The sequence below is a fragment of the Oncorhynchus mykiss genome, chromosome 12, assembly GCF_013265735.2.
Source record: "Oncorhynchus mykiss isolate Arlee chromosome 12, USDA_OmykA_1.1, whole genome shotgun sequence".
NCBI classification, from domain to species: Eukaryota; Metazoa; Chordata; class Actinopteri; order Salmoniformes; family Salmonidae; genus Oncorhynchus; species Oncorhynchus mykiss.
Window position 1 is genome coordinate 22,906,047 of NC_048576.1, and position 13,995 is coordinate 22,920,041.

The window sequence follows — 13,995 nt, forward strand, 5'->3', positions numbered from 1 at the left end:
CCAAAAATAACAATGGTCATTGTGGCCAAACAGTTATATTTTTGTTTTCTCAGACCAGAGGACATTTCTCCAAAAAGTACAATCTTTGTCCCCATGTGCAGTTGCAAACCATAGTCTGGCATTTTATTGCGGTTTTTGAGCAGTGGCTTCTTCCTTGCTGAGCGGCTTTTCAGGTTATGTCGAAATAGGGCTCGTTTTACTGTGGATATTGATACTTTTGTACCTGTTTCCTCCAGCATCTTCATAAGGTCCTTTGCTGTTGTTGTGGGATTGATTTGCACTTCTCGCACCAAAGTATGTTCATCTCTAGGAGACAGAATGCATCTCCTTCCTGAGCGGTATGATGGCTGCGTGGTCCCATGGTGTTTAAACTTGCAAACTATTGTTTGTACAGATGAACTTGGTACCTTCAGGCATTTGGAAATTGCTCCCATGGATGAACCAGACTTGTGGAGGTCTAAAAATAAAATTGACTGATTTCTTTTGATTTTCCCATGATGTCAAGCAAAGAGGCACTGAGTTTGAAGGTAGGCCTTGAAATACATCCACATGTACACCTCTAATTGACTCAAATTATGTCAATTAGCCTATCAGAAGCTTCTAAAGTCATGATAATTTTCTGGAATTTTCCAAGCTGTTTAATGGCACAGTCAACTTAGTGAATGTCAACTTCTGACCCACTGGAATTGCGATACAGTGAATTATAACTTAAATAATCTGTCTGGAAATAATTGTTGGAAAATTTACTTGTGTCATGCACAAAGTAGATGTCCTAACCGACTTGCCAAAACTATAGTTTGATAACAAGAATCTTGTGGAGTGGTTGAAAAACGAGTTTTAATGACTCCAACCTAAGTGTATGTAAACTTTCGACTTCAACTGTACAGTGCTTTCGGAAAGTATTCAGACCCCTTAACTTTTTCCACATTTTTTTACGTTACAGCCTTATTCAAAAATGGATTAAAAAAATAATTCCCACTTATAAATCTACACACAATACCCCATAATGACAAAGCAAAAACTGTTTTTTAGAAATTTGCAAATTTATAAAAACTCATATCACATTTACATAAGTATTTAGACACTACTCAGTACTTTGTTGAAGAACCTTTGGCAGCAATTACAGCCTTGAGTCGTCTTGGGTATGACGCTACAAGCTTTGCACACCTGTATTTGGTGAGTTTCTTCCATTCTTCTCTGCAGATCCTCAAGCTCTGTCAGGTTGGATGGGGAGCATTGCTGCACAGCTATTTTCAAGTCACTCCAGAGATGTTCAATCGGGTTCAAGTCCGGGCCCTGGCTGGGCCACTCAAGGACATTCAGAGACTTGTCTTGAAGCCACTCTTGCGTTGTCTTGGCTGCGTGTTTATAGTCGTTGACCTGTTGGAAGTTGAGCGCTCTGGAGCAGGTTTTCAAAAAGGATCTATCTGTACTTTGCTCTGTGCATCTTCGTCTCGATCCTGACAAAAAAAAAAACAGCATGATGCAGATTTTGAAATGATGCTTTACAGCGAAAGCAATACAGGCGTTTGGGTAAGTTTATCAATCGCTCGACAAAACAATAAGTACACTTAGCATCAGATAACTTGGTCACGAAAATCAGAAAAGCAATCAAATTAATCGTTTACCTTTGATGATCTTCGGATGTTTTCACTCACGAGACTCCCAGTTAGACCACAAATGTTCCTTTTGTTCCATAAATATATTTTTTATATCCAAATACCTCCGTTAGTTTGGTGCGTTATGCCCAGGAATCCACTGGAAAGAGCGGTCACGACAACGCAGACAAAAATTCCAAATTATATCCATAATGTCCACAGAAACATGTCAGACGTTTTTTATAATCAAGCCTCAGGGTGTTTTTCAAATATTTATTCGATAATATATCAACCGGGACAGTTGGCTTTTCACTAGGACCGGGAGAAACAATGGCCGCCTTTCTCGTTTGTGCACAACTCACTCTGAGAGCCCCCACCTATCCACTTACGCAATGTGGTCGTTCACGCTCATTCTTCAAAATAAAAGCCTGAAACTATGTCTGAAGACTGTTGACACCTTGAGGAAGCGATAGGAAAATGAATCTGGTTGATATCCCTTTAAATGGAGCAATGGGAGGCTATGGAACATGGAGTTTTCAAAATAAAAGCCACTTCCTGGTTTGATTTTTCTCTGGGTTTCGCCTGCAATATCAGTTCTGTTATACTCACAGACAATATTTTAACAGTTTGGGAAACTTTAGAGTGTTTTCTATCCTAATGTGTCAATTATATGCATATTCTAGCATCTGGTCCTGAGAAATAGGCCGTTTACTTTGGGAACGTCTAAAGAGGTTAAAAGGTAATTTACCACCTTCACAAGTGCAGTCTCAGTGCTATGATGGAGTCTAAAACCAGACTGAAGCATTTCGTATACATTGTTTGTCTTCAGGAAGGCAGTGAGTTGCAGCGCAACAGCCTTTTCTAAAAAAATTGAGAGGAATGGAAGATTCGATATAGGCCGATAGTTTTTGATATTTTCTGGGTCAAGGTTTGGCTTTTTCAAGAGAGGCTTTATTACTGCCACTTTTAGTGAGTTTGGTACACATCTGGTGGATAGAGAGCCATTTATTATGTTCAACACAGGAGGGCCAAGCACAGGAAGCAGCTCTTTCAGTAGTTTAGTTGGAATAGGGTCCAGTATGCAGCTTGAAGGTTTAGAGGCCATGATTATTTTCATCATTGTGTCAAGAGATATAGTACTAAAACACTTGTGTCTCTCTTGATCCTAGGTCCTGGCAGATTTGTGCAGACTCAGGACAACTGAGCTTTGAAGGAATACCCAGATTTAAAGAGGAGTCCGTCATTTGCTTTCTAATAATCATAATCTTTTCCTCAAAGAAGTTAATGAATTTTTTACTGCTGAAGTGAAAGTCATCCTCTCTTGGGGAATGTTGCTTTTTAGTTAGCTTTGCTACAGTATCAAAAGGAATTTCGGATTGTTCTTATTTTCCTCAATTATGTTGGAAAAATAGGATGATCGAGCAGCAGTAAGGGCTCTTCGATACTGCACGGTACTGTCTTTCCAAGCTAGTCGGAAGACTTCCAGTTTGGTGTGGCGCCATTTCCGTTCCAATTTTCTGGAAGCTTGCTTCAGAGCTCGGGTATTTTCTGTATACCACGGAGCTAGTTTCTTATGATAAATGTTTTTAGTTTTTAGGGGTGCAACTGCATCTAGGGTATTGTGCAAGGTTAAATTGAGTTCCTCAGTTAGGTGGTTAACTGATTTTTGTCCTCTGACGTCCTTGGGTAGACAGAGGGAGTCTGGAAGGACATCAAGGAATCTTTGTGTTGTCTGTGAATTTAAAGCACGACTTTTGATGTTCCTTGGTTGGGATCTGAGCAGATTATTTGTTGCAATTGCAAACGTAATAAAATGGTGGTCCGATAGTCCAGGATTATGAGGAAAAACATTTATTCCATGTCAACAACATTTATTCCATGGGACAAAACAAGGTCCAGTGTATGACTGTGACAGTGAGTAGGTCCAGAGACATGTTGGACAAAACCCACTGAGTCGATGATGGCTCCGAAAGCCTTTTGGAGTGGGTCTGTGGACTTTTCCATGTGAATATTAAAGTCACCAAAACTTAGAATATTATCTGCTATGACTACAAGGTCCAATAGGAATTCAGGGAACACAATGAGGAACGCTGTATATGGCCGAAGAGGCCTGTAAACAGTAGCTATAAAAAGTGATTGAGTAGGCTGCATAGATTTCATGACTAGAAGCTCAAAAGACGAAAAAGTCATTTTGGTATTTTTTTGTAAATTGAAATTTGCTATCGTAAATGTTAGCAACACCTCCGCCTTTGCGGGATGCACGGGTATATGGTCACTAGTGTAGCCAGGAGGTGAGGCCTCATTTAACACAGTAAATTCATCAGGCTTAAGCCATGTTTCAGTCAGGCCAATCTCACCAATGACTAGGGTTTTCAATTTGTCAGAGCTAATGGTGGGAAGCTTCGGCATCTCAGACCCCGTAACGGGAGGAGTTGAGACAAGAGAAGGTTCTGTCTCTGACTCCTACTCGTTGCTTAATGGGGAAAACCGGTTGAAAGTTTCTGTCTTTGCTGGACACTGGTTGAGCATTCCTACAGCATTTCCCTCCAGAAACCGTGAGAAAGATGTCCTGTTTCATGCTTTCCTACACTGAAATTACCCTTGCCTAACGATTGCGTCTGAAGCTGGGCTTGCAGCACAGCTATCCTCGCGGTAAGGCGGTCGTTCTCCTGTATATTATGAGTACAGGGACTGCAATTAGAAGGCATCATGTTAATGTTACTACTTAGCTTCGGCTGTTGGAGGTCCTGACGAACCACGTCCAGATAAAGCGTCCGGAGTGAAAAAGTTTAATGAAAAAAAGTTGAGTGAGGGAAAAAACAAAAATATAAACGGTAATTAAAAAGTAAAAACCGTAAAGTTGTCAGGTAGCAAAGTAAGGTTGGCAACAAAACGCACAGCAACACGTAAAAAAGTCTGCAAGTTGGGACCTGAAATGGCGTCATGACAAATGTCTGCTCTACCCAAAATTACAACCAACTAATTGCAGCATTACCACAAAAATGGAAGAGACTACCGTGTTCATTGGTACTTTCAATGCTGCAGACAGTTTTTTGGCATCCTTCCCCAGACATAATCCTGTTTCGGAGCTTTATGAACAATTCCTTTGACCTCGTGGCTTGGTTTTTTGCTCTGACATGCACTATCAACTGTGGGACCTGATATAGACAGGTGTGTGCCTTTCCAAATCATGTCCAATCATTTGAATCTACCACAGGTGGACTCCAATCAAGTTGTCGAAACATCTCAAGGATGATCGATGGAAACAAGATGCACCTGAGCTCAATTGAGTCTCATAGCAAAGTGTCTGAATACTTATGTAAATGTGATTGTGTGCTGATTGCTGAGGATTTTTTATTTATTTAATCTATTTTAGAATAAGGCTGTAACGTAACAAAATGTGGAAAAAGTTAAGGGGTCTGAATACTTTCTGAAGGCACTGTATATATATACATTTATTTTCTGTATTTAATGTTATTTTGGAATTGATACGTGTCACATACCAGTTTGCAAACAATGTAAAAAAAAAGATCATTGAGTTAATAAAGCCGCATACAAACTCTTTTTTTGCTTTCTTGATTAAGGCAGCTCCACAATGCAGGTATTTCAACCTAGCTCAGTGCTTTCTGTGCTGCAGCCAACATAAAATACGGAGCATAGAGATTGGTAATGTTCTCTAGTTCCGCCGTGATTGGCTCAGTGTTCTGTCACTCATGGGGACACTATGTCACCACAAAATCTATGGGAGAGCTCGAAAATTCAAGCCCCTTGGGTGCTGCCATAGATTTACATTAGAAGTGCCCATCCAAGAAGGCTCAAGGTCATTGGCCACAGATAAAATGATGGTTATATCTACGGTAGCTTTGATTGTGCTGATCATGTCAACATTATACTTTCAAGATCTTAGCTAGCAAGCTAGTCAAGCAGTCATCGGCATGCATCAAGTTGACAATCTACTGGCAAATCCTTTTCAATCCTTGTCATATGAAGAGAAATTATAGATAAAACAAATCGGTGCTAATCGGCCATTTGACATAAATATTATACAACAAGTTGGAAATCGCAAATTCAACAATGAGTGGGTTGAAAGTGAATCAGTGTCTAACTGCAAGCATTGCAAAGCAATCACTAGCTTGCTATTCAGTGGAGCGGGTGTGCAGTCCAAGTCTGGGTTTAAGGGTCTCTTTTCCAAGTTTAAAAGGATAAACATTCAACACCATGGGTCAGAAAAGGTTGAATACAAAGCTGGGAGGAGGTGCTCTTGTTCTCCATGGACTTTACAATGTCCCAGAACTTTTTGGAGTTAGAGCTACAGGATGCAAATTTCTGCCTGAAGAAGCTGGCCTTGGCTTTCGTGACTGACTGTGTGTATTGGTTCCTGACTTCCCTGAACAGTTGCATATCGCGTGGACTATTCGATGCTATTGCAGTCCGCCACAGGATGTTTTTGTGCTGGTCGAGGGCAGTCAGGTCTGGAGTGAACCAAGGGCTATATCTGTTCTTAGTTCTGCATTTTTTGAACGGAGCATGCTTATCTAAAATGGTGAGGAAGTTACTTTTCAAGAATGACCAGGCATCCTCAACTGACGGGAAGAGGTCAATAGCCTTCCAGGATACCCGGGCCAGGTCGATTAGAAAGGCCTGCTCGCAGAAGTGTTTTAGGGAGCGTTTGACAGTGATGATGGGTGGTCGTTTGACTGCGGATCCGTAGCGGATACAGGCAATGAGGCAGTGATCGCTGAGATCCTGGTTGAAGCCAGCAGAGGTGTATTTGGAGGGCCAGTTGGTCAGGATGACGTCTATGAGGGTGCCCTTGTTTACAGATTTAGGTTTGTACCTGGTGGGTTCCTTGATGATTTGTGTGAGATTGAGGGCATCTAGCTTAGATTGTAGGACTGCCGGGGTGTTAAGCATATCCCAGTTTAGGTCACCTAACAGAACATACTCTGACGCTAGATGGGGGGCAATCAATTCACAAATGGTGAATGATGCTGAATGAACTGTTTCGCTGCCATACAAGGCTCCGCTGATAGCCAGGTGTAGCAATGATAAAGATTCACTCCATGGTGCTGAAAAGAACGCTCTGCTGTTGGGACAGCTTTATGTAAGCCCTAACAGTTTGTGGGCACCGTTTGTCACCGTTATAGTGCAATTCATGTATTGTTCAGTGTTGTGTTGTGTAGTGGCTTTGCTGGCATGCATTTAAAATACCTGTATATATTTTTTGGTTTGCCCCACCAGGATTTACTTACTAAAATCGCCACTCCTCATCAGAAATGTATATGTTATTATTCAGGAATATATGTCTATACTATATTACATTATAAGACAATTGAACAGCATGACATATCCCAGATTGTGCCATTTATTAATATTCATAATTTCAAGAAGGCAGTGTAGCCTGCCATGTAAAACAACCAAGAAAAAGTGTTAAATTAAAGATGCACGGTGTAGAAATCGCTTCACCATTTCCTGGTTGCTAAAATTTGAATGGTTTGCTTAATTTCAGATTATGTGACAAAACAAGCAAGTATAGTGTAGAGAATCATTGTACCATCTAAACCACTGTGAAATGTCTTTCCATAACTACAAATATATTTTCAGCTGTTTGGAGCTGGCATACAAAACTGAAAGTAAAAGACACAAAAATGAAACTTAAGAACCGGAAGCATAGAAAAAGCGCACATAGAACAAATATACCCCTTCTTAGACTTTCAATGAGAATGACAGATCTATAACAAAAATGTCTATGTGAATTTCGTTGGTTTGCCCAAAAAGTTACATATTGCAGCTGTAAATATTGACATTTTGCACATTATAAAAGGCAAGCTTGTTCCTTTGATTTGATATCAAATGTCAAACAAAAATCAAAGTGACTTCTCCGCTGACTCAACCTGAAGTATAAGGGATACTCTTGCTAATAGGACATAATGTCTTGGTACTATTATGATGGTGATTTATCTCCCAAGTGTCGCACTTATGTTTTCTGTGTAAGGTTTCTGTGATCGAACTCAGAATGATCCCACTGACTTTCGAAATCGTGCGCCTCGACATCTGAATTCCTAGGGATTTCTTCTACTTGAGTCTGATATATACCGTTGTGGTCCTCATATGTATTAATCGAAACGATTTGTTGGTTGTGATGGTCGCCGTTGCTGTACACCGTGTTATCATACCACTCTCCTCTCGGATTCTGTCGTCCTCTGTACAAAGCATCCGGAAGAAGAGTCATACATCGGGATAAAGATGGGGGATTTAAAAGCGGAGTATCATCGACAACAGTTGATGGCAACGGTTGGGGATCAACCTCCCACTGCTGAGGTGCGCTCTCATGACCTTCGTCTCTATTGAGTGGGGAGGAATCCGCGGCTGCTCTCATCATGAGTGTGTGGCTTCAGGGTGGTTCCAACAGTATTTCCCTAGTCTAGTCCTGGTTCTGAAACAAAAAGATGCAACAAATAGCTACCAATACATCACTCTTGAGCAGTCACAATAAATAAGGGGGAGCAAATCTGATGTAAACTGATGTAAACCGAAGGTTGTATTTAGAGTTATTACTTGAATGTTATGTGCTTGGGCACTGATCTTGTCTTTTGTGAAAATTGATAACAAATCATAATATGTATGCAATCTTGCTTACACCCATTGGTGGCATATCACACAGTTTCACAAGGCCCCCGCAAGGTTTTTGTAATTTGTTGTTTTTGCGGAAAATAGCTAACTGTCTGCAATTATACACATTTTGCCATGGGGCAGAGAGAAAATATTGAGATGTATAGCTAATTTCCTGCTAATCTATATATTTTGCCATGAGGCTGAGAGAAAATGTTGCAGTTTTAAAGCTAATTTCCTGTAAATCTAAACATTTTGTCATGGTTTATGACGTGTTCATATTGGGGAGGGGGCCCAACGTTCAGACCCTAACAAAAAAACAACTAATATATATATATTTATAGTATTAGTGGTACGTCAGTGGCACCCATTCATGTCATTATTTTCAGTGGATTATATTACAATAACAAATCTGTGCCTATATGGGTCGTATATGCAGCTTTATTAACAAATAAAAATCATTGAAGATGACAAAAAAAATAGGAAAAGTACAGAATAACGTGCCTGGCAAATCAGTGAAAAACAACAAGAGTTCAGAGTCCAGGTTATTATAGGATCCCTCTGGTTTAGCCTAATCAATGGCCTTGTATGACCCTTAGATGCCAGGATCAATGGCTTTGATTACTGGAGGAACACCTCTGTCATGAGTGTTGAACGCCCACACTGCTCAATGCTGCTTGATGGAGAGCCCTCCGTGCCTGGTTACCAAGGTGCTCTGACAACTGTGGAGCTCCAGAAAAACATTTCCAACAAAATTAGAGTGAAAATTTGAAGTTTATGAAACAAGAATCATAATATAAATATGTTATATCACTGAGGTATGCGAAAATGTATCTTGAGTAATGGTGGTATAGGCCTACCTGCTGTAAACATGGATAGACACAGAATGCCTGATAGTTCAAATAAACTAATCTGCATAATTAATCTGTTGAAGATCGTCTTTGAGTATCGAAAGACAATGTAACTAAACTACCACATAAAAATAAACAAAAATCTCAGTATTCCAGCTTCACACGATTCTGTAACTCCATCACTGATAGTAATGTGTTGTTTCTGAGAGGAACCTGTCTGGTACACACGCACGCACGGACACACACACACACACATACACACACACACACACACACACACACACACACACCACCACACACACACACACACACACACACACACACCTAAAGCAATAAAGTTTGATCATCCTAATTAAATAATTTACCCCATGTGAGGCCAGTCTAGTGTGTTTCACTCATTAAAATATAGGTTTTTGATGCAATACCATAAAATCATAGTGTGTAATTTCTGTCAGTTAAATTACAGGATATTGAATGTTAGTGGAAATAGTGTAAATATCCAATCAAAAGTCACAGTTCTTGAGGTGGGGTAGAATATGGCAAGTCATGGGAAAATCTAAATAGCATACTCCTTTGTCATGACGTTGGCCTGGGGGTAGGTTTATGACAGTCATAAATACATTTTCCCCCCTTTTTCCTCTCTCTACCCTACTGATGTTACATTTGCAAACCCCTTTGGTTAACATAGAGATTCTGGGAAAATCCGAAGGTGGGGGGAAATGAACTATATTCTGGTAATCCGACCAATTGAACATATGCGGTGGTACTTATTGAATATGATGTCAGTTCGGGTGCCATCTGGGACATTCTCATCAATGATAAGATGACAAACTCTACAGTGGAAAGTCTACACATCAGAGTTATCGGATTCACATGGAATTGTTGTTCAATTTAAATCTTTGAATATGAAATTATTCGTGATGGGATGAAATGTGATTTTAGCTTCTAAAATGTGAGATTTGGGTTTTCATAAGGTTAGGGCTCTGCTCAATCAGTGGCCCACCCCTGTGAAGGGACATGGGCTATAAAACTTTTAAAACACTCCCTCCTCTCCCTTCCTATATAAAGCCTTGACGACAATATAACCTCCTGTTCCGAGGATATGAGGACGACGGTCCGATGTCAGAATGGTTCAGATAATAACTACAGAAGAAGCCAACATCAGCGTGAGCTTTGGTTGCGAATGGTATGAACTTTGAACTCTTATTCACTACAGAAGTGATACCTCCTAGCCGTTGAGTTAGCAACAGCAGCTGCAAACGCAGGTTCGGAAGGAACTGACAAGAGTATTCCGTCTACCACACAACGACGTTACTACAACGTATCCAATTTACCAGCAGAGATATTCTTCAAAAGACAAAGGACTCGGTTGGGCAACACGGCCTTCCATCTTCCACCAGCCTACTGAAGCGCAGCTCAGAGTAAATATTTATTGCATTTTCCTTTTCCAAATGTGCGGTAATTTAGAATGCATAAGATTCTGTATTTACGATAGCACAGCTTCTCCCTGTGTCCCTCCGTCTTCCCGCTCTTTCACTCAAACCCAGCCCCTTTTCGTTTGTGTAACCAGCTGTCATATCTGTTCCGCCCGCCAGGGATGTTTTCCTTTATGACGTAATTTGTAATCAAGGTATGATTAATGATGTGTTTGTGTAATTCTGTGTGATTAGTTAGGTATTTAGCAAATAAATAATTAAACCACATTTTGTATTGCTGATTCTACTTGCTAGCCAGGGATCGTGCAGATAACCAAGAATGTACAACTTTCAGATGAGACGGAATTAAGGTGAGGATTAATATTGACTGCTATTGATGTAAAATATTACTAGGTCTTTAAGAGTTTATTCGGAAGATAGCAGCTCTATAAATATTATTTTGTGGTGCCCCGGCTCTCTAGTTAATTACATTTACATGATTAGCTCAATCAGGTAATATTAATTGCGTGAAAATTATTTTATAGAATAGAATGTCATATAATTTAATCCGGCATAGCCAAAGACAAGACACCTTCCTACTGCTCAAAGCTCAATTGAAGGATAAGGTCAGAGGGGCGGGACCTCTGGCTTTCTCATCCAATGGGTTTTGAGAATGAGGCGAGGCGAGAGGACGCTAGGAGAATGCAATTGAGATTCTCTCATGGTGTTGATTGCATAAGGTGACTGGCAAAACTTTATTGCTTTCACAATGTGCTTAATGCTCTACTCTGACTGACACATTTACACATCAAGCCTTCAGTAGAATATAACCATAGGAGAGTGTCTGGTATGGGGTTTATTAATGAAAATGTGAAAATCCATTTATCATCATTTGGATATTGGATAACTTTTTGATATTTCTGACTTAACTCACATAAAAGTTTGGATGGCAACCTGGTTCATGTGTGAGAATTGTCTAGACAGGGGTGTACATTTCATTGGCCAATCGGTTAACCTACAGCCAATAAACTAGAAACTCTTGTGAGAGGACTTGTGTTGATAAAGAGGAAACACCTGCTGCAAATGTTCAAATTAGGGGTGCATTTCAATAGTCCTCTTTTCCTCTCCTTTCCTCAATATGCATTTACTTGTAATTGCTGGTAAGAAGTGACAGCTTAACTATTGAGATCTACACCCTGTTCATCAATTAAGTCTTGTTAGAAAGGGCAGGTGCTGATTGGTTTGGGGGAGTGTATTGTAACTTGGTAAATCAGTATAAGAAGGGAATGAGCTATTCAGTAAAGCAACTTGAAATAATCAAACATGGTGAGCTTTGTTGCAAAGTATATCAGTGTCCATGCTGTGGTTTTGGGACTGCTGCTTCCTCAGGTAAACATATAATTAATCAGTGGGCTCCACTATTACAATTTGAGCAGTGTAACAAATATAGATCAAGTAGTAGGTAGAAATCAGAGACTTGCTTTTACTTCCTGTTTTAGATATACTATGTCATGAAATGTATCTGCTGTTATTGACACAGTGGTGACCTTATTTTGCATGTGTTCTCCCAGGCAATCCCATGCAATGTGACGGGAGTGTGGCGAAATGAGCTGGGCTCTGTGCTTGATATTGAGGCGGTCGGTTCTGAGCTCCGAGGCTGTTATCAGAGTGCAGTGGAGACTGCTCCAGGAGTCACGGGTCCAGAACACCAGGCCAAACTACTGGGTGTGACTAGTAATCGGGGTCTGCAAACCTCTGTGGCGTTCTCTGTGTTATGGGAGGCAGGTGTGTAAACCTTGAAGTGTTCAGCAAGGTCTAATGTTGTGCAATATTTAGATAAGAAATGTCTCTAACTTCTTGCACCACTTCTCTCCAACTTTCCACAACGTGGCCCTTGTTTCAATCTGAATTACCTTGACTGTAACAATAGATGTGACTGGTCAAATGCCATGCACCCCCAGGTTCCTGTAGCTCTTGGGTTGGTCAGTGTTTCCAACTGCCTGATGGGATGCGAGTGCTGAAAACCCTGTGGATGATGCGTTCTGTCGCTTCATGCCCTGCAGACAACTGGAAGAGTACCAGGTAACCTACAGCTCCTCACTACTTAGCATAAGGGGGGGGGGATGTTACTGTAGAATACAATTGCCCTTCACTAAAAGCCTACTGACATGAGAGCTACAGAGGTATACTCAATGTTTTTAATGATAATTTAGCACTATTGGGCATATTTGTATTCCACTTGTGTTTTAGACATTCTTTTATCATTAGGATGGGAGAGGATACGTTCGTCTTCATTTCCTGAAAGCAGAATGTACTGATCATCTGACTGCTGCATTTGGTTTGCTGCCCTCTACTGAATTTCCTTTGAACTCTCTCTGTAGAAATAATCTGTTTTATACTCCCTGGGTTGCTCTCTCATCCATGCAATAAATTATGTAACTTGTTCAATTCCTGAATACAAATGTGTTATTTACCTTGTCTTGCCTGACATAAATACAAGTTTAAACTCTGATGGGGATATGTTTGGGTTTATTCTCCAACAAACGGTCTGTCAAATGAACATGGGTGGGATAAACTATTGTTTAAGACATTACAGAGCTTTAGGTTTCTATGCCAAGGTAATAAACCTCTTGACCACTATTACATGCACACCAATTTCCTGTACTGGTCAGGTTAGTTGTGTAGTCTACTTGAGTTGTTGCATGTGACCATCCTGTTTACAATGACTGGAAAAAGCTTGTCTCCCGGTATAGTTTAGTTTTTTTGGATGGGCGACTGTGGCATGTACACACCTTATCCAGTTTGCTGTTTTTTTGCAGGTTGTGCAGGCCCAGTATTGCATATCATGGGTGCTGTGTGATTTCATGTGATGGTCAAACAAATACTTCAAAAAGTAGGCTCCCTGTGCAGGTCAATCCACTTTTGTTGATACTCTTAGTGGCTACCTTAACCCCTAATTTAGAACTTTCTACTTATTGAAATTTCAGGTAGGCCATATTTTGTACATTTGTCAATTTATAATTAGGCCTACATGTAGCTTGTCAACTCGTTGCCCCAGAAGATGGAATGACTGCTCAATAGAATGTTGTGCATTGATAATACATTAATCACCAGTAAAGTTGCCTGTTTCCTTTAGGCACCAGGAGGAACACAACACAAACAGTGGAATGATATGTCTTGCACAAAATGTCAATCTAAGTGAATTAACATGACTTGGGTGGGTATTTTGTGGTTGAGATACTGTCTGCATAAGTGTCAACACATTACACATGCATTTTATCTTTGCTTGTTGGGGTTCATTCCTTGTTAGTCATTTGTGATGTTAGCATTCTGACCATATCTAAGTAAATCAAAAACCTTGAATGCAATTGCAGACAGGTTGACAACAGGAAAAAAGCATGTGTTTGTGTAAAATGGATGGTTTTATAGAACCACCTCTCCAAAACCAAAATAAGTATTGATCGCTGCATTACTTCCCAATATATAAAGGATGATTAAGCAATGCGACTCGATGTGGTA

The 13,995-nt window shown here is 40.3% G+C and overlaps 1 protein-coding gene across 1 annotated transcript; it reads left to right on the plus strand.

The window, feature by feature from the left end:
- Window positions 1-11,712: 11,712 nt before the first annotated feature.
- Window positions 11,713-12,988, plus strand: LOC110539134 (avidin-related protein 1-like). Its single transcript, XM_036937233.1, has 4 exons — window positions 11,713-11,865; window positions 12,048-12,261; window positions 12,438-12,558; window positions 12,745-12,988. The coding sequence occupies exons 1-4, from the start codon at window positions 11,800-11,802 to the stop codon at window positions 12,776-12,778; spliced, it is 435 nt and encodes a 144-aa protein (XP_036793128.1). The 5' UTR covers window positions 11,713-11,799; the 3' UTR covers window positions 12,779-12,988.
- Window positions 12,989-13,995: the final 1,007 nt, after the last annotated feature.